Here is a 19837-nt window from a genome sequence, read left to right on the forward strand (position 1 = left end):
CCTCCTCCTCCTCCTCCTCCTCCTCCTCCTCCTCCTCCTCCTCCTCCTGTCCTCCTGTCCTCCACCCGGCGTTAGTGCGCAAACCGGCCGGCATGCATTTGGAGAGAAACGTCCTCACCACGCCGGCGCTGGACTGAGCTGGAGAAACACAGCCGCCTGCAAACTGATGCTCCATCTGCGGGGATCCAGCAGCAGGGACCGGGAGGATATCGGAGCTGCATCATGGGCGTTGGAGAGAGGCAGAGCCCAAATGAAAGCGGTGTAATTCCACAGACATAGGAAGGGCGGGTTGAGGGGTGGAGGGAGAACCCGAGTGGCCGTTGGATCAGAGTTGTCCCCGTGCGTAATTTGGGGGGTTTTGGGTGTTGGGGGGGGGGTTTGTTCACTGAATTTCCAAAAAGACAGTGCACTTTTTTTCCTCCTCCTGTCAATCTCCACTGGAGTTTTTGAAAGGATGGAGAAAGGCGCACAGCAGCAGCAGCAGCAGCAGCAGCTGTCCAGGGGCGCAGAGAGCGCGGCTGAGGACGTCTCCAAAATCCCCGATGAGGATCTGCTGAAGTGGAGCAAAGACGAGCTGGTGCGGCGGCTGCGGAGGGCAGAGGCGGAGAAGAGGGGCGTCATCGTGGAGCACGGCAATCTGATGCGGGAGGTGAACCGGAGGCTCCAGCAGCATCTGAACGAGATACGGAGTTTGAAGGTGAGATGGGTGGGGTGGGAGGGGGGGACCCCCGGGGAGCCAGGTTGTACCAGGTTCATATACTGAGGCTATAGAGTGAGTGTCATGATGACGTATAGATCTGTACCTGAGACACGAAGCACGATGTCATGCTGCCACATTCACAGTATCAGGTCTATATCTATATTTATATTATATCATGGTCACTTATAATGGTTACATTGCAACATTTATGTTTCCATTATGCTATCTTGTAGTATTATTTATATTGTGGTCACTTACTTTTTAATTATTTTCTGTATCATGGTCACTACTGTTGCAATATTACTTATAATATTTTTGTTTTCATTACAATAACACTTACATCATTCCACTTTCTCCCCAGTACCTGCTTTTGCACAGTGTCTGTTTTTGCAGGTTGTTTGTTTCTGTCCTCTCATTATGTGTAGTTTAGTAGTGTACATATTGTGATCTTTTTTTATTGTTGCTTCGGCACTGTTACTTAAATTCTGTTTTTTCTTATTTGATGTAACAAGTGAATTTCCCCGTTGTGTGGATACAATAAAGAAATCTAATCTAATCTAAGTGGTCAGGAATGACAAATCATCAAAGCCGCATGGATACACCAAAAATACTTAATAATGAACTTTTAGCAGTATTATTTACTAACTGTACATTATACTCTTAACACAACTCCTGAACACCAACTTATTTATTTATTTTACATTATCCTATCAGCCAATCCTGTGGCATCAGAATGTGATCACAGTGACGCTGACGTGATTGTTAGTTTGAGTCTCAAGCTTCTGACCTCCTGAGATTTTCAGTCTCACAGTTTTTCCTCTAAATTGTGAGCAAAACAACAAACATCCAGTGAGCAGCAGTTGTGTGTAAATGAGACATGTCAGAGGACAATGGTCAGACTGACAGAAAGACTACAGTAACTCAGATAGTCACTATTTATAACTGTGGGGAACAGAGAAGCATGAGAATGAACAACAACCTTGAGGTGGATGATCTACAGCATCAGAGACCACATCAGGTTCCTCTCCTGTCAGCCAGGAACAGAAAAGTGAGGCTGCAGTGACACAGACTCACCAACACTGGACAGATGAAGAGTATGTAGCCTGGTCTGATGACTGTGGATTTCTGCTGAGGCTGCAGATGTATAGAGTCACAATCTGGAGTCACCATCATGAATCCATGGAGTCCACCTGAATTGGGTCAACAGTCCAGACTGCTGCTGCTGGGGTGATGATGTGGATAATGGTGTCTTGACAAACTTTGGGACCTTCATATTAATCAATGATGGTTTAAATACCACAGTCTGAGTATTGTTGCTGCTCTTGTTCATCAATTATTTTTAATAAATAGTTTATTAGAAAACATTGCAAAATGTGAGGATCTGATTTAATTTTTTAGTTGTACAGAACTGTAAACATATTTATTAGTTTGTTACATAAAAAAAAGACTTTATAAATGTCACCTTCCCCTCTTGACAAATTGTGATGGAGGTTTTTTTTTAACCAATTAACTGAGAAGTTACTGTTAGTAATCCATTTTCATAGATAAATATGATTATTTCTTATTTATGAATTAAAAGTTACTTTAGCTTGATATTTGGAATCATTACTTATTTATACAAATATTTGAATCTTTCTCAATTGACTAATTATTTTATCTCTACAAGACACACAAACATACACTCATGCAAATGACGGCATTTTTGATCTAATTCAAGAAATAGGCATGTGCTGTAATCTGTCACTCTGCTGTGTGTGTGTGTGTGTGTGTGTGTGTGTGTGTCCTGTCTAAACCAGGACGTGAACCAGAAACTGCAGGAGGACAACCAGGAGCTGCGGGACCTGTGCTGCTTCCTGGATGACGACCGGCAGAAGGGGAAGCGGGTGCTGCGTGAGTGGCAGCGACTGGGCCGCTACAGCGCCGGACTGATGAAGAAGGAGGTGGCTATTTACCTGCAGAAGCTGAAGGAGCTGGAGCAGCGGCAGGTGGAGATCATTCGGGAGAACCAGGAGTTCAAAGAGGTGTGCCTCATGCTGGAGGAGGAGAGGGCTGCGGCTGTGGCTGAGGCGGGAGGTGGTGGTGGTGCAGGTGGGCATGTTGGCGCCGGCTGCAGGAGTTCTATCGACAGTCAGAGCAGCTTGTCTCAGCTGGGTGGAGGTGTCCCAGCGGCTGGCCTCTTGCGAGACGTTGGTGACGGGAGCAGCACCTCGAGTGCGGGAAGCACAAATAGCCCAGACAACCCCCAGCACAAATCCCCTACTCCGGGCTCTGCTGCCAGCCCCGGGTCTGGGCCGAGATTTGTTTCCTCAGAGCAACCAAACAAACCAGGAGGTGTGTGTGAATCAACAGGCAGGAGGAACAGCTCCACCTCGGAGTACCACACCTTCCCCCAGTCCTGCCGACCACGTGGAGGGTCCCTCACTAACCTGGACCCTAACATGCTTTGGGGACATAGCCCGGAGAAACACAGCAAGTCTCCCACAAGGGTGCCTGTCGACTCCCACCTCAAAACCTACAGCTCTGACCTATATGCCCAGAAACAACTGCTACTGTCAGGGCAGGCATCAGCCGTCTGTGGGAAAGGTTCAGCCAAGTCCAGCCCAGAGCTGAGTCAGAGACATCGGCAGGTTAACATAGGGGGGGGGGCAAGCCGTGGGAGTCCTGAGGCCAAGCAGCCACCGATGGGGACGCCTGAGCACCTGCGGAAAGGGCGGGTGGTTGTGGGGAGTCCGGAGTCTACACGGCAACACTACCACTGTCAGCACAGCCCCGGGGTGGAGCACAGCAAGGGGAGGTACAACAGTGGCTCCCCCAGAAGAGAGGGTGGTCAGAGGAGGGCAGTGGGGGAGGAGATGGCCCCTCACCACCAGAGTCTGTACAACGGTAGGCACAGGGTAACTTTTATCTTGTATTTCAACTCATATTTTATTTATTATCACTGATTAAATTGACATAAAGTGACATATTGGTTTGACATGTTGAATGTTCAGCTCGTACTGTTCATAATAGAGGCTATTTAGCATAATTAGCACTGTTAGCGTAGCTGTACCGCTCTGTGTGTACCCCATAAAAATAAGGTGAAGCCATGTTTTTTTAACAGCAGTTTTGTGAGCAGGTGACAGGTGTGGTGTCAGTGTTTGTTCTTAAAAACATCACAGTACAGAAAAGGGGAAAAGATTGGCCTGTCTACCTGGATGTCAAGTCTAAAATTCAAATGTAACATTTGTACTTTGAACCACATTTCAGGAATCAATTAAAAAGTCATGGGTATGTAATTTAAAAAAGCCACTAACAGGTTTTAGCTAACAGAGCTACAACTTTTAAGTCAAATGCCTTTAAATGTGTAGTTCTGCTGTGTCTGATTTGACTCTATACTGTATGTAGGTGTACTGTATGCACCGTGATAAAAACACTGGATTTCCAAAATCAGCAAAGATTTAGTCTGGCGAAAGAGGAGGGAGGGAAAGACATTCGTGTTTTAATGAAAGACACAGCAACCTCAATGTTTAATAATGTTTAAGGTATATAAATATTTTAGATTGTATTTCAAATGTCAGACTAAATATTCTTTAGAATTCAGTTAATTGCTCTTTGAAAGGCTGTACTTGTAAGATTATGGTCTAATATTATCATTATAACAGTGGTTGAAATAATATTATTTATAGCAATAATTTCTTGGACAAAATGTCGTCCAACAATTGTTTTTATTCTGACTAACCTAATACCTTTTAATAATGCACCAAGTTAGAGGTGTTCTTTCGTTCAGTTAACAGCTTTAGCTCTCTGAGAATTTCTGTAATATCCAGGGAAAATTGGTATTGCACAATGAAATATCCGTATTAACTGAATGGAATCTGAAATCTAATCGATTTGGGAAATCAGTGGCGATACCCAGGTCTAGTTAAGAAATAACCAATATTTATGGAAACCTTTCAAGAAAAGTTTTAATAGGTGTATTATTGAGGTGCCAAAAGGCGCAGTGAAAAGTTCTTTATGAAAAAGTTAGGCGCACCAGTGCAACCAATGTAGAAGGTTAGTGTGGAGGAGCCCTGTGTTCTGGTTGAGAAACCAGAGGTACCTATGGCCTGTAAATAATTTGCTATAAAGACATTGAGCTGTTGTTTCTATTAGCTTATCTACTACCTCAGTTGTTTACTCTACTTTGCATCTAATCCTGTCCTCCAAACTACTCAAAATGGCTTCTTCCCTCAGCGTGCAGCTGTTTGCTAACATCACATTACAAATGTCCACACAGCCTCAAACTATGGGTTCACATACTGTCTCTTTGGCTCAGACGCAAGACTTATTGGAAAGACAAGGTCAAATTCACCCACACAAAGTGTCAAGCGCTCCCACATGGAAGCCAGACACACACACAAACAACAAACACACAGCTCATGTGAATTTACTGGCAGTGGCAATAGTGTTGAGAGTGTGAGGGAGATGTACATTCAACTGTGTTTGTCAGTAGGGGAGTGTGGGTGATGCAACTGTCCAGGGTGTATGGGTTACAGAGGTACACTGGAGGTGTTCAGGGGCACCACACACACACACCTTTGGGAGATGGAATACAGAGACAATATTGATGGATAAAGAGATTTTATTGTGTGAGTGCTCGTGTGTGCTTGTGTGTGTGTGTGTGTTTGTGAGAGAGAGCGAGAAAGAGACGTCTCAAAGCTGCCCACTCATTATAATTAGCTCACATTTGATAGCTGCTCAACTCCTCTTAAATGTTCAGTCATTTATTCCACGTGCGAGGCATTCAAGGCTGCTTTCTGACGGCAGCGTACACGTGTTGTGCTTCGAAATGGCGCAGTACAGGGGACAATACATATGCTGCTTGGCTTTTGAACATCAATTAATTTAACTAACATTAAATACAACGAAGCGATTCCCTCTTGGAGTTTCTTCTACAGTTGTTTCTCTCTGTGCATGTGTTACGAAGCATTTTCTTTGAGTGTTGTTGAATCCCTGTGTCCAGGGACACTAAAAAAAGGCCTCAACACAATTTACATAACTTGGTGTACAAGTTGTTAGTTACATAGGCACCCTAATATACCAAAACAGTAGTGGAAGATGATAGAAAGCACTGAGATTCTGCTTCCAAGTTGCATTTCCGATCGGTGCTGAAAAAGGATATGAGCTAATGAGTTGGGCCCCTTTTTGTGGCACAGAGGACATGTTTGATCACTACACTCTGTACACTGGCTGTCAAGCTTTTCTCCGTGCAGCCCGCCTGAGGCCTGTCTTGGTCTAATAAAGAATAATCACATACGCACAGGAGCTGCCAACAACAATTGTCCAGCACAAATGTACCGTGTGTAGTGCATACCTGTATATAGCAGCCTGGTTTAGCCTGTTCATGGCAGAGAAGTCCCTTTCCGAACACTAGTCAATGCAATGGCATGGGGAGACGAGCCAGATTTGGATAGACAGATGCCAGCTCCGTTATCACCTCCAACTGTGACTTGTACTCGTAGGATAAAGTACAAATATTAATAAGATTTTTCATAAAGGCGAGATCTTTCAACCAACAACTCATACTGAAGAAACATGTATTTGCCGATGCTACGCACCATGAAAGTACCTTGGGCAATACACACCTTCACACTGACCCTTTTCTTGAGCATGGTGGCTTATTTTCTGGCAAGCAGTTTTACATTTTCAACACATTTATTGAGTACATCAAATGCAGATATAATCTTCATCCCCGGGAATCTCCTCTGCAGGCGCTTAGATGCTGAGTAAACTACGGCCCCAAGGGGTGTGTGTGATCAAAATTCAGTCAAAAGCACACTTTGGGTTCACACACCCAAGTCAACAAAATAAATCAATATTGATTTAAAATGTAATTTTGTTTTTAATGTCAAATAGTCGTATTCATTTGTCTAAAATGACCACATACAGGAGTGTGGATGATAGACACATTCTACGGTGCCACAGTCCTGCATTTTGTGTATTTAGCATCTACTCGGACCCCCTCCGTGCAGCTTGGTGCAGTTCATAAAGAGCTTCATTCATTCAATAAAAGGTTGTCCCTGGAAATATATGTTATGATATATATATATATAGCATATACATATATGTTTTATTATTCCAACCACACCTTATACTGATAACAGGATGTACTGACACAGAGTTAGCCATTAGAGTGCGACTGTCTGATCCCACCCTAAGCTGTCCTTACTTTGTCATGCAGTTTTTGTTACCATGGTCACAGTTGGCCAGTTTTTCCCAGATTAAACATGCGGGCATCATCAAAAGTAAACATCGGTTTCATCCAGAGTTTATGTTAAATTCAAGTTTGTTGCCTTTGGTTTGTAGCCAACGTAACCCATCTGACCCAATCCCAAATGCGTTTGTGTGTATGGATTGTAAAGTTGGTGTGTGTACAGTGCTTTCTTTTGTGCACTAAGGGTCAGAAATGGGTTGACTGCAACAGATGGCCTTCATGCATGTGTGTGTGTGTGTGTGTGTGTGTGTGTGCGTGTGTGTGTGTGTGTCAGTGGCCAAGGTGTAAGTGAAATCACAGCAGTTTTTGTGGAGCTCAGATGGCCGGAGCTCACATTATCGTGCATAGGCAGAAAGAATCTAAATGGCAAGCACAAAGTACACACACACACACACACACACACACACACACACACACACACACACACACACACACAGATAGAGACAGTCATCTAGTTTCTGTCAAGGGAGCACATTATGCATTTCATTGCTGCTGCTATTAATAAACATAAGCCAAATTCGTCTGAATACCTGCAGCTTTGGGACTGTCACTTAAATAAACTAAACACATTTGACCATTTAAACTACTCAAGCCGATCTGACACTTAAAATGTCACGTAGCATGATACCATCACCAGTTTCCACATCATGATAGAGACATTAGCGCTATTAACACAAACATTTGGACACGATGGTTTTACTGCACTAGACAGGGAGAAGGCTGTGTTTCTTGAATGCAAATTCACTAAGAGGGATTTATAGTTGTGCTTTCCAGAGGTGGGACAAAGTCCTTGTTTTGCAAATCACAAATAGGCTGTGACTATGAAGTTCCAACTCAAGTCCAAGTCATGTCAATAGGAGCCATTCATTTTCATTTTTAAAACACAATTACAAGTACAGATGATCATAAGTTACATCAGGTTACTATATTAGGCTGGGCTTCATTTGCAATTCATGAAATCTGAATCAAGTTTTGAATTTCTTATTAAATCCATTTGTCAGTGTGGGAAGTCAGAGTGGGTTATGAGACGAGGAGAGACAATGACGCCTTTTACAGTGAACATGCCGTCTTCAAACCCACACATATCAATGGATAAAATGTAGATGAAAAGAAAAAGTTAGCCGAACATGTTTCCATGTTTGTGAGAATCAAATGTGGAGATTTTACCTTGAAATGATCCAGTGCTGCCATCAGCCATAATGATTCCATTATCATATGAATGGCTGTATTTGCAAATGGGTGGGCCATCAACAGCTGCTTTTTGACTCTGAAACTTAAATGTGCATGTCATGCCCCTCATAGTTTTTCAAATTAAATTCACTTTCTCACTTTCTAATTACTTGTATTGAAATTAATTTAGGTGGATGTTTGTCTATTTATGTGTCCACGAAAAAAACTTAAGGGAAATTCCAGTTTTATCCCATCAGAAACTATAGGTTCAGTTGTAGCAAGAGACTCTGGATCCAGACAGCAAAGCAAAAAACATTGAGAGACACCAGTCTAGTGTGTCGAGGTGACATAACTGTGCAGCTGTCCTCTGTGACTCAACCTGTCTAGGTCCTGCAAGAAATGTGGTTTCTTTGAAACAGTGTCACTGAGGAAGATGTCTGTGCTGCTCCTGACTTCAGTCGTATTCAGCGCCGACAGATCTCAAGGAAGTTGCAGGGCTGTGCCCGAATGAAAATTTGTATCAGACAGCTCAGCCCTGAAATGACCTAAAATATACAGAAACACCTTTCATCAGGAAGCAAACATCGCACCATATCTTTGACCAATCAATATCAAGTCTGGGCCTGTTACCCACATTCACTCCCACTGCACTGATGAGAGTGATACAGGCCGTAGAGCTGTGATTCCTCAAATAATAGACAATAAAATGTAATAAGGTATTGCAAATATAAGTAGACCATTAAACTGAGCTAAATGGAATTGCACTGTTACACTAAAGAGGTGCTTCACGGACAATTGACCACCAGAAAACACTTTACTCTTACATATCAATCTGCCTCAAAATGATTTCATCAAAAAACACATCACTTGATCAGACAGACACGAAGGTTGCAACAGTACAACGTCATCATGGAATACAGGAAAGGTAAAATAAACAATGCTCCTGATGCCCACTACATTTTAATGTTAGATGCTGGCTCTACTCGTATAAACTACTGTAAATGGGAATAGTCCTGTGATGGGAAGAACCACATAAACCATAAAACAAGTCATTAATAGCCAGCTGTAGGGAACAAAAGGGTATAGTTGGATTTTGTTATTCTTGACGATAAAGCACATCACTAAAAAGCTCAGTTCCACAGATTCTCTAGAGCTGTAACGAAAACATACTTATCAAAAGATTTATTGAATATTTGACTAGAACATTTTGTTGGTTGTGGTTGACTGAATGCATATAATCAAATTAGTATAATAAGATGCTCGAGCATCCGTGACTCAGGCATTAAAATATGTTAAAAGATCCTTTATATTACGTTCTGCTTCTGAGCAGACTCTTTTTAATCGAGTGACGGTACCATTGATCCTGGAGCAGTGATTAACAGAGGATTTGCAAATTGATCTCAGGGGGTCAAATATATCTAGTGTTACCCAACATAGATTGTTACAACTGTTGACCAGGAAATCAATAGCAGCTGATTCATCATTTAAAGTACAGCCGTGTTGGATGTGCTAAGGATTAAAGCCGGTGGTTAGCACTTGTGATCTGAGCCACACACACCTTATTTATACTCAGAGCCAAGCGTACAAATAATGGTCAAAATGTGCTCATGTTTTGTGTAAGGGGTGAAAAGATGTCAGACCAAGTTTTTGCACCATCTCTTTTGTCTACATCTGTGGTATCTGTAGACATTCTCCTTATGTACGTGATACATCCCGATTTCAAAACTGGCTGGGTTTTGAAAACTCCAGACCCCAACTTAACCTCTAAAGGTAAAGAATTGAAGTACAGAAAAGTGAAGAGATTGCTAGTTTTTTTATGAGACTGCCCTAAGCCACTAAGAACTGAGGAAGGCTGCTGATTCCTGGAGCAGGTTTATGTGGAAGTTGGTCTACCCTCTGTCTGTCGTCCTTTTCCTGGGCTGGATCTACCGAGAGTATTCCTTTGTGGTGTTAACATGCATGGTATTTATATGGCTTTATTTTGCGTATCGATTGGAAACTGTGATTGTCTGTTGTCTTCATGTTATGTGACGTTACGAATGCAATAAGTGCTAAGCAGACCGACCACCCAGCGATACAGCAAAACATACATGTGAGTGCTCAATTGCAAGCGTCCATAAACAGTGGGAACAGTATTGTTGATGGTTCCCTAGTAAAAGTTGCAGCAATTTTACCTTAATTTGTGATTTTCCATTTTTGGAGTCAAACTTTTCTTTTGCCAACCCTCCTCTCATGATATTACCTTGTGTCAAACAGGAGTGTTAGCAGTGAGCCAGCAATATGTTGGGTTGAAAGGGGATGGTCAAGATTAGTCATAAAATCAACCCTTATCCTAAACCTGGTCATAATTCACCAGGAATAGGAGATTGTGCTTCTCGTGCAGCAATTCCTGATGGCAGACACAAAGCAGAGACTAAAGATGAGAGGCTATTTTTGAATGTTGCAGTTTGTGGCTTTAGCGAAAGCAATGAAGTCTCATTCATGGACTGGATCCTCTGATGTCTGGATTGTTACCCTGAATACATCATCAAAGCATCTCATAAAGGCTCCTCAAAAGGGAAGGGAGTCTTTTTTGTCTCAGTTTAGAGGACACAATCACTGCACTGTAAATGATTTAACGGAGCATTCAGCTAATCCCCATCAACTCAAACGGTTGCAAACAGAATTCGACCTGGTAGGGCTGATAAATCTCCATTGTAAGATGTGGACACCATGCTTAAACATCTTTGCTTTTAATTTTCAGTCTGGACATTTTGATCTTCCCAGTATCTTCCCAGTGCACTTTAGATCGTGTGTCTGTCATGTGTTGAAGTTAAATTTACATGTCTACCATGTGGGCGTTCCTCCTGGCATCCCAGAGTCGTCTGTTTGGATTAAGGTCCAACAAGGCAGAACTGAGGGACTTCACTGGCTCTTATCCCGGTCTGGATTCCCCGGGGGAGTGGTTGGAAGGGACAGTCGTGACCCTGAACGCCCGCTAAGTCCCTGCAGTCTGTTCCCCTAGTTAGTGACAACTGTCATATTTGTGTGAGAGTTTGATAGAAAACTGGAATTCTGATTTGTTGTGTATCACTATGTTGCTGTAAGTGTGGACATCCTTATTACTACAACAACAGAGACCGGATATGTCGATCCAACTCCACAACTGAGACACGTGGATTGATTCGATTTAAGGCAGATGAAGGTGTGTGTGTTTGAAAAAATATGTCAAAACAGCTTCGTGGCAAGCTGAAGGTTGCTGTGTCTTTCAATAAAACACGAATGTCTTTCCCTCCCTCTTTCGCCAGACTAAATCTTTGCTGATTTTGGAAATCCAGTGTTTTTATCACGGTGCATACGCTACACATACATACAGTATAGAGTAAAATCAGACACAGCAGAACTACACATTTAAAGGCATTTGACTTAAAAGTTGTAGCTCTGTCAGCTAAAACCTGTTAGTGGCTTTTTTAAATTACATACCCATGACTTTTTAATTGATTCCTGAAATGTGGTTCATAGGTATGATTAAATCGGGGCTGAAATATTGTAGGGTCATTTCACATTGCTGCTTTGAACAATCTCCACAGTCTCAGAGCATGTAAGTCATGTTGTTTTTGAACTGCCCAGCGGAAGAAGGAACATGTGAACACACCATATGACGTACATTTTCTTTTTTTTCTCTGACTCCCTTCTCATCGTCCACAATGCTAATCCAAATTCACAGATTCGAAGTGGCTTCATGTGGGATGATCTACAGCACATGCAACTGATCTTTGATTTTCATGGATCTCTAAACCACTTGCTGCGCCTGTTAAAATAGAAAAGTTTTGTCAAATTTAGATTTTATCGGTCTTAGGTCCATTTCGGAATAGATATTTGCCTCGGCCTTACTGAGTCACGTGTCCATTATTATTCCTTTTTTCTTTTGTTTATCTGTCACCTTCTTAATTTCCTTTCACAGCTCTTGTGTGCTGGAACCCACCATAACTGATATGACATCCTAATGTGTTTGAGTCTGTCTAGTGTGAGCAAAGCATGTAGTTGCTTTGGAGGAGACTACCTGGTATCGTTCTTTGTGCATTATGTATTTCATTGTAAGTAGTGTTATTTGTCTTTGTGAACACCCTGCAGAGGCAGTTAGCTTTTTGCTATGTAATGAATTTACTACGTGGGTGTATTCTCCAGGCTGCGCAAGTAATGATGCTGCAGTTTCCTGCTTGAGATTTGCTATTCATGTGTGTGTTTGTATGAATGAAATACAGTAGAAAAGGAAAGCAGCTTGTCATACGCAGGTTGTGACCAAGAAGAATTAATAAGAGCAAGAGGGAGAGGGGTTGATGTACAGTATCCTCTGTGGAGTCCAGTCTGCAATACCGTGCACTTTCTCAAACCGCTGCATAAAATATACCATTATGCATGTGTCAGCTACTTTGTGTAAAGGTTTAAGTTGCACTCTGGTTTGGTCTGAACCAATTCAACCTGCTGGTGTTTCATATAGTCTCTCTTAAAGCAAAGGTTTGTGTGTATGCATGTGTGTTTGTCTGTGTGTGAGTGTGTGTGTTTATCAGAGTCTGTTTGTGGCTTCTTCATGGTAAGATGTGGTTATTGCTGTATGATTCGAACTAGAACATTTGGAATCAAATAATCGGTTTGTTCCAAGGATGACAAAGAGAGTGAAGGCTCTTCACTGCTTAGAACTAATGTGTTTTAAATGGAATAGTTGGACTGAAGCACTGAAAGTAACAAAATATTCAATTTTCTCAGCTCCAAATCATGGGATAGATTTCCAGTGTCCAGCTTTTATTCTCTAATAGTCGAACCCCCAAACCCAACACTAAACACACACTTCCGTGAAGTAAGATGTAAAAGCTTAAACATGGTAACTTGATCATACTATTACCGTTGGCAAAGCATTTTACTCATTCAGCAGACACTCCTATCTTGCGACTTGCAACTGTGGGAGAGCACTAAAGCGCCAATACAGCAGGAGAGCTTGAAGTTGTCAGGATTCAGACTGACAAGGGACTGAATGTGCAGATACACCAAACAAGGAAGTAAAGTGCAATATAGATGTATTTCCAACAAACTGTATATACATATTTATGTATGTGATAACTTTTTGACATCAACCCAAAAGTACTGAACTATTGTGTAAGGGTCAATAGTGCAGGGGGTATCCAGTGACCTGAGGAACAAGGGGAGGAGTCCAGAGAGTTTGTACAGAGGTAACCCAGGAGACAGTCACTGCGGTTACATGTGTCCGATTGAAACCCGATTTCTGGCCTTGTCGAGTTTCAATCGAAGATCCATTTCATGTAACTCCACAAATCTAGATTTCTTGTGTCCGACTGAAGTCGGATAACCACCCCCAGATAAGCGATCGGATTTTGGCTGTATATCGGACAACGCGCGCATGTAACTCTGGAAGCTAGACAACAACTGGAGATGACGTCTTTGCGCATGCTTGAGATCCTGCCTCCCCCCTCCCTCCCGCGCTGTATCACCACTAGCTGTAATGAAAACAGCGCCACCTATCGTAGCGGGGTATGAAATGCTTTCGGACAAGAGTCGGATTTCTCATTGCCATGTACCCTGAGATAGAGCAGTTAACCCCTCATGGATAGAGAAACCGGGTTTCAGCCGAAATCGGGTTTATGCCATCATGTAAACGTAGTGAGTGTGGCTGAGGGAGCTGTCTGAACTGGGTAGGTACAAAAATATCTATAAAAAGGCTGGCAAGCGAGGGAAAACAATATTCTGTCAAGTGGTGGTCAGACTAGAGTTTATATTCTGAGGCAGGTGACAGATGACGGAGATACAGGTGCATGGCCTGATAGCAGGGAGGAGCAGGAACTGAAGGTCGTGCCCATCCAGCAGCACACACTGTCAGAGGAGAATAGAATATGAACCTGACAACCATATATCCAACTGAAGAAAGTACTCAGTGCTAAATATGTTCAATAAGACACTGTGTGTGTAATCAGGTTTAGAAGTGCACTAAAATAAGTGCGAGCTTGGCATGTTAGGGTAATAGAGGTATTAGAAGAGAAAGTACTCTAGGATAAGGTGACTTTTCAAGAGGTTCTTGACGATAGAGGAGCACCCCAACACTGACAACATGTGGCAGGTTGTTCTTATATCTGGAAGCCAAAAACAAGAACGGTCTAGACCGTAACTACCTTGTGTGTAGGGATGCCAGTGCCAGACAATGTTCCCTGGAAAAATGGCCATTCGTGTTGATGGGTGCCGACCCAGAAGCTGCTGAAAGCGTTAGTGACTTGAAGTTGATTCTGGCAGCCATGGGCAGCCTCTGGAGGTTGATGAGCAGCAGAGCGACAAGTGCCCTTTTGGGCTGATTGAAGACCAGATGTGCCAGAATTTCACTGTGCATGAAGGGAGGCTCACAAGAAGGACAGTGCAGTAGTTGAGGCGAGAGATAAGCATGGCCTGCACCAAGAGCTGTGTGACATACTGAGTCAGGTAAGGCCTGAATTAGTGTCCATATGCAGCATTTTCTTTTCAAGATTTTCACTGTCATTAACAGTAATGTATGATGCACGTTCACACCTTGCCACCTCATTATTAAAGAAATATTTCAAGATTTTGGGGAACAACAGTTGATCCATCTGCCCAGTGCCTCTCTGTGGTGTCTCTGGCTACAGCGAAGGTTGCCAACAACAATGGCACTGAATCTGGCAAGCTTACTGTGATAGCAAGACTCCAGGAAGCTGCACACAGTCACTACAGCAGGCTGTTGTTAGCCAATAAATAATTACAGCACATATACTGTGCATCCCCCTAATAAAACAAGTAGTTAGTTATTATTTTATTTTAGAAATATGCAATAAACAAGGGAGGTAGATTACGTAAATCCGTGGGTTTTAAAGATGTTGGGAGATATTTTATTTATCCCTGCTTATTGTCTTTATGCTAAACTAAGCTCATCACATCCAGTCTACAATTAGAGCACTTAGCTACCTTTAAAACCACAAACTGTCATTTTCATATTTTGGGACTATAATAGCAAGATAGGTTACATGAGTAAATTGGTGTGTTTTAGAGTTGGTTTAGGTATACAGTGTTTCTTAACTGTGGAAAGAGCAAATCTCTGTCCTCTGGTTCCCACAGCTTTTTTCTAAGAGGATTGACTCCAGCTCAATGGACTAGTTGACACTCTGACATGGGAGTGGTATAAACCCTCTAATTTCACCCTCAGAAGCAGAGTGAATTAGTAAATTAGCAAAGTCTCTAACTAGCCCCTTATTTGAAATAAAAACCAACCATAAGCACAAGTGTCTATCCAAGGACTTCATTACCCAGAAATCACATAAGGTTACAGGTCATCCAGATTTAGTTAACTGATTATTATTTGCTTTTCTATTATGCATGTAAAATTTGGTTAGTCGTGTCCTGTGGATGGATTAGATTCCCAATACTAACAGTAACGGATAACTGAGTGAATTTAATGTACTTTGTCTTAATTAGCTGAAGTTGGATAATTTAACCTTTATAGTCCCACATTAAATGTTGCTGTGTGATAGAACGAGTGAATTGTTACATAAGTGCAAAATCTGTGAACCACCCCCCAACACACACACACACACATGCACACACATGGGTCCAGATAAACAAATGCAAGCACACATGCATATATGCATAATAACACTTGCACACATACACGTGACAATGGTGACGGTCAGGGAGGTCAGGGGAGGTCTCTGGCACAGTCCAGCTGAAGTTGACAGCTTGTGTGGACATGTGCATGTATAAAGGATGTGTGTGTGTGTGTGTGTGTGTGTGTGTGTGTGTGTGTGAGAGTGATCAGAGGTCCTGTGTTAAGGACAGGCCTGCTAACTAGGCCAACAGCTGCTTCGCTGGCAATTCATCTTCACTCAGCTTTGAAGCCCTTTTCCCCTATTATTACAACACAGGAACATTTTACATATTCATGGAACTCACTTTGTAAAACACTGACCATCACACACACGTCCACATGCCACATTGGCACGGACACACGCACAGACATTTATTTAAAATCCCTTTGTAGAGGTTTACTCGTAACAAAACACGTGTCCAGGTGTTGGCTAAAAGCCTGCTTGAAGTGTTACCAGTTCAAATAAATGTGTCATAGTCACCTTATGTGTGTGTGTGGGTGGTTATGGTTGTGTAACAGAAATTAGGATTAATTTAAATTCAGCAAAGCTGCCACTCTGTCCCTCAACCACATATTGTGTGTGTGCGCTCTTCGATGGCAGACAGAAGACCAGCTCTCGTCTGTTCAAAGGGATCATCTGTTTCTGTTCTCTAGATTCCATCTTTTTACAAAAACAAAAACAAAATCAAATGCAGAATCAAATTCTGGAAAACATTTACATACATGTATACACATATTCACAAAACACACAGACCATTCGTCTTTTCCTCTTTTCTGACACATCCCTTTCTTCCTTCGTCCATCACTGTCTCTGACACACACACCATGAGGTGCATTGAAGCGAGACAGAGCTCACAGCTGTGAACCAGCCCAGAGGCCTGTTCCCGCCTCTCTCTGACAGCCTGGACCTCTGAAACACAACCAGAGGCAAAAGCAGGTCAGCCAAGGAACGAGGGCAGTGAGGGTGCATGAGTGCATGAGAAACTAAAGCAGAGAGTGCAGTGGACTAGCACAGGTTGATCCAGCAAACTGTCAGAATTTACTCTATATTTAGAATATATGCAGAGTTGTTCATTTGCAACAAATGACCACAGTCAGTGGTGTGCTTCAGTACGTCTCCCCAGCTATTTGCAGCAGAGCATGTTCTCTGCAGTGTCCTGTTTTCGCTGGTGCACCCTGCCACTCTGTGTCTGGTCAGAAGTACCTGTGATATATGGCAGAAGGAGTGACACTTCATTCCTGTTATCTGGAGAATCTCTGGGCAAGACATGCACACTGGCACTACGACACTACAATAATAGCAGGCGAAAGGTAACTTTACAGCACAGAGCATAGTGTATACCCCTTCATGTTCATTTATACATGGCACCTAGAATCATCCATTCCCCAACATATGTCGTCCTCTAACCAGAAGGTCAGCGGTTCAATCCCATTCCACATGCCGAAGTGTCCCTGGGTGCTGCACATAAGATCCATTGTATGAATGTGTTTGTGAATGGGAGAGTGGCAAAAACTGAACTGTGTTTGAGTGGTCATCAAGACTAGAAAAGTACTGTATAAATACAGACACAATTTTTTTTTTTTTTTAAATAAAGCTACATACATTTACATTATATTGTAACATGATAATTTATATTGTATGATATTATTAAGCTTTTTTCACTGAAGTGCTGAAAAATTGTTTTGTTTCTCTGCAAGAGCCGAACAACCTCTGAAAGTTGCAATGCTCCAACATTTTCACTCATGCCAACCTGATGGGTACAATGCATATTGTGAAGAAATGCCCCATTGTGGGTATTCAGGTTTATCCCTGTAGGAGCTTGAGTACCACATGGAGCAGCTTTAACATCATTGTACAAATCAAAACGACTTTCCTCTTCATGTTTGTGTGATTTGTAGAAGGCAGAGCAGAACTGACAATTAACTAGAGATTGTTTTCTATCACTAAATCAGCATCCACCAGTTATTTAAATTCCACTGCCTTTGTGTAGTTATGTGTCTGGTAGTCAGTGAAAATAATTGGTGTGGCCGGCTCAGTTCCCACTCTACTGTCACAGCATCCAGCCGTAGGTGTGTTGCATCCAGTTTTCCTTGTCAACATACTGCAGCAGACCTTCCCTTTCTATTTGACAGGTCATTTTCACAATCACTGTAGTGTAGAGCCGCCTATCAATGTTTGTAAGTGACTGTGAAGCCTCTCGCTTACCTGAATAAACATGAATTTCTAAAAGAGGTTTAGCAGCCATGACAGATTTAGACAGACTGCCATCTTGTATCTATGTCACTAAAAGACAGGGAACAAGAAGATGATGGGTAAGAGGAAGTGTTGCCAGTGGCTAGAACAGCTCACCGCGAAGAAATACACTTGTCACTTTAAATGTGTTAGCTGCAACATTGCTTAGACTACTATTGCACCCACACATTTAACTTTGAGTGCTGCCATTAGTTCATTGGTTGTTTCTGTTGATTTCTTTGCAGCGCTGATATCTGCCGGCTGCTGCACCAACTCCTGTAGGAGTGTAAAACTTTGGGACAGGTGAGTCTCACACATGCCCACATACATATGAAAGTTGTAAGGTCACACGTTGAAGATGCCTTCTCCAGTCCCTTACTCTAACCTTAAAGGGGTTTAAAGGGATGTTTAATTCCATAAGACACTTTTGGAGTTGAAGGGGTAAACTTTAGTCGTACTAGTCAATGACCTCAATTGTATTGCAAAAAAGTTTACCCATGAAACTCCGAAAGGGTTTTGTGGACCCCTCAATCAGCATGGTGATGAGTAGATAATGAGTGAATTTCATTTTTCTGTGAACAGTCCCTTTAACCATTGCATAAAAGCGCCTAACCCTAACCTTACTATAACCTGAAGTCCTAAATAATGGTCATCTGAAGTTTGAGGACTGGGCAAAATCTTAAAATGTCAAACCCAAAATTTGTCTGAGAACCATAGAAGGACATCTACACACACAAACACACAAATCCTTGTCTTACTATATTAGTGAGGAGCGATAATTGACAAAATGCATTCCCTAGCCCCTTATGCCAAGTTTAACATCACAGCTGAATGCCTAATCCTGAACCTAGCCATCACCAAAACCTAATTCTATCCCTTGAATCAAGTCTGAATACTAATTCCCCTTGCTCTAGCCGTGCTTTTACAATGCTAAATGTATAATGTAATGAGAATAAGAAGACTGACTCTAAAACTAAGAGAATCAGTCTTAAAGCTCCTGGAATCCTGCATATTGTGGCAAGCTGTGGCACCAAGGTAACCTTTTCTCTGTGAGCAGAAATTTTTATTTTCAGTAAAAAGACAATTATTTCAAAAAAATGTATATAACTGACTGCATATTTCTCATAGTGACATGGATTTTCCATACTATATTAAAGCCACAAAAACAAAATTAGTTGCCCATTACAGGAAAAAAGAGACCTGCCAATACTGAATTCAAAGTACTATCATTAGATTCCAAAATGAGGTCAAACCGTTTCACTTTTTCAGAGGAATTAATGTTGCCAAAAACAATTAACTTTCCAGTCACAGCTCTGGGACTAGGACCATGGGTAGAGTATATTTGTGTTGTGAAGTGATTTTGAATTCATTACATATTTTCCTAGTTGTTCAGATAAGGGCAGCAATCTAAGACCTAACTGTTGGTCCATCAACAAATAAGTGTTTGTGTTGTTTGATGTCTCAGGAAGGGAAAGGGGGGCTTGGCTCAGGCTGGGTTCAGCCAGGGAACAGAACTGCTGACAGTGGATTATGTTGGATGAGTCTGTGGGTGGTACGACAGAGGTATGGGGTACTTGGACCACTAGAGACCATCAAGGTCCTTGTGTAACCAGAGACAGAGCTTTGTCCACAAAGAGCTAAGAGCTGTGTGGCACAAAGTCAAACATGTAAAAACAATGATTTTTGTCCTCAACCAAGTTTGCCAATTGTCTTTTTCTGATATCCATGAATATCAATAAGAAGGTGCAGTCAGGGTGAGGGAAGTTTACAGATTGGGAACCTCAGAATTGATTACCTGCTCTTTGCAGATGATGTTGGCATCATCGTATCTTGACCTTCAGCATGTGGTCAAGCAATCAGAGCAGA

At 42.2% G+C, this 19837-nt stretch overlaps 1 protein-coding gene across 1 annotated transcript; it reads left to right on the forward strand.

Moving 5' to 3' along the window:
- Positions 1 to 454: 454 nt before the first annotated feature.
- On the forward strand, positions 455 to 18278 carry LOC133020556 (coiled-coil domain-containing protein 85A-like). Its single transcript, XM_061087157.1, has 3 exons — positions 455 to 697; positions 2497 to 3583; positions 18217 to 18278. Exons 1-3 carry the CDS (start codon positions 455 to 457, stop codon positions 18276 to 18278), a joined length of 1392 nt encoding a protein of 463 aa, XP_060943140.1.
- Positions 18279 to 19837: the final 1559 nt, after the last annotated feature.

This window comes from Limanda limanda, chromosome 15, assembly GCF_963576545.1.
Source record: "Limanda limanda chromosome 15, fLimLim1.1, whole genome shotgun sequence".
In the NCBI taxonomy this organism is placed as follows: Eukaryota; Metazoa; Chordata; class Actinopteri; order Pleuronectiformes; family Pleuronectidae; genus Limanda; species Limanda limanda.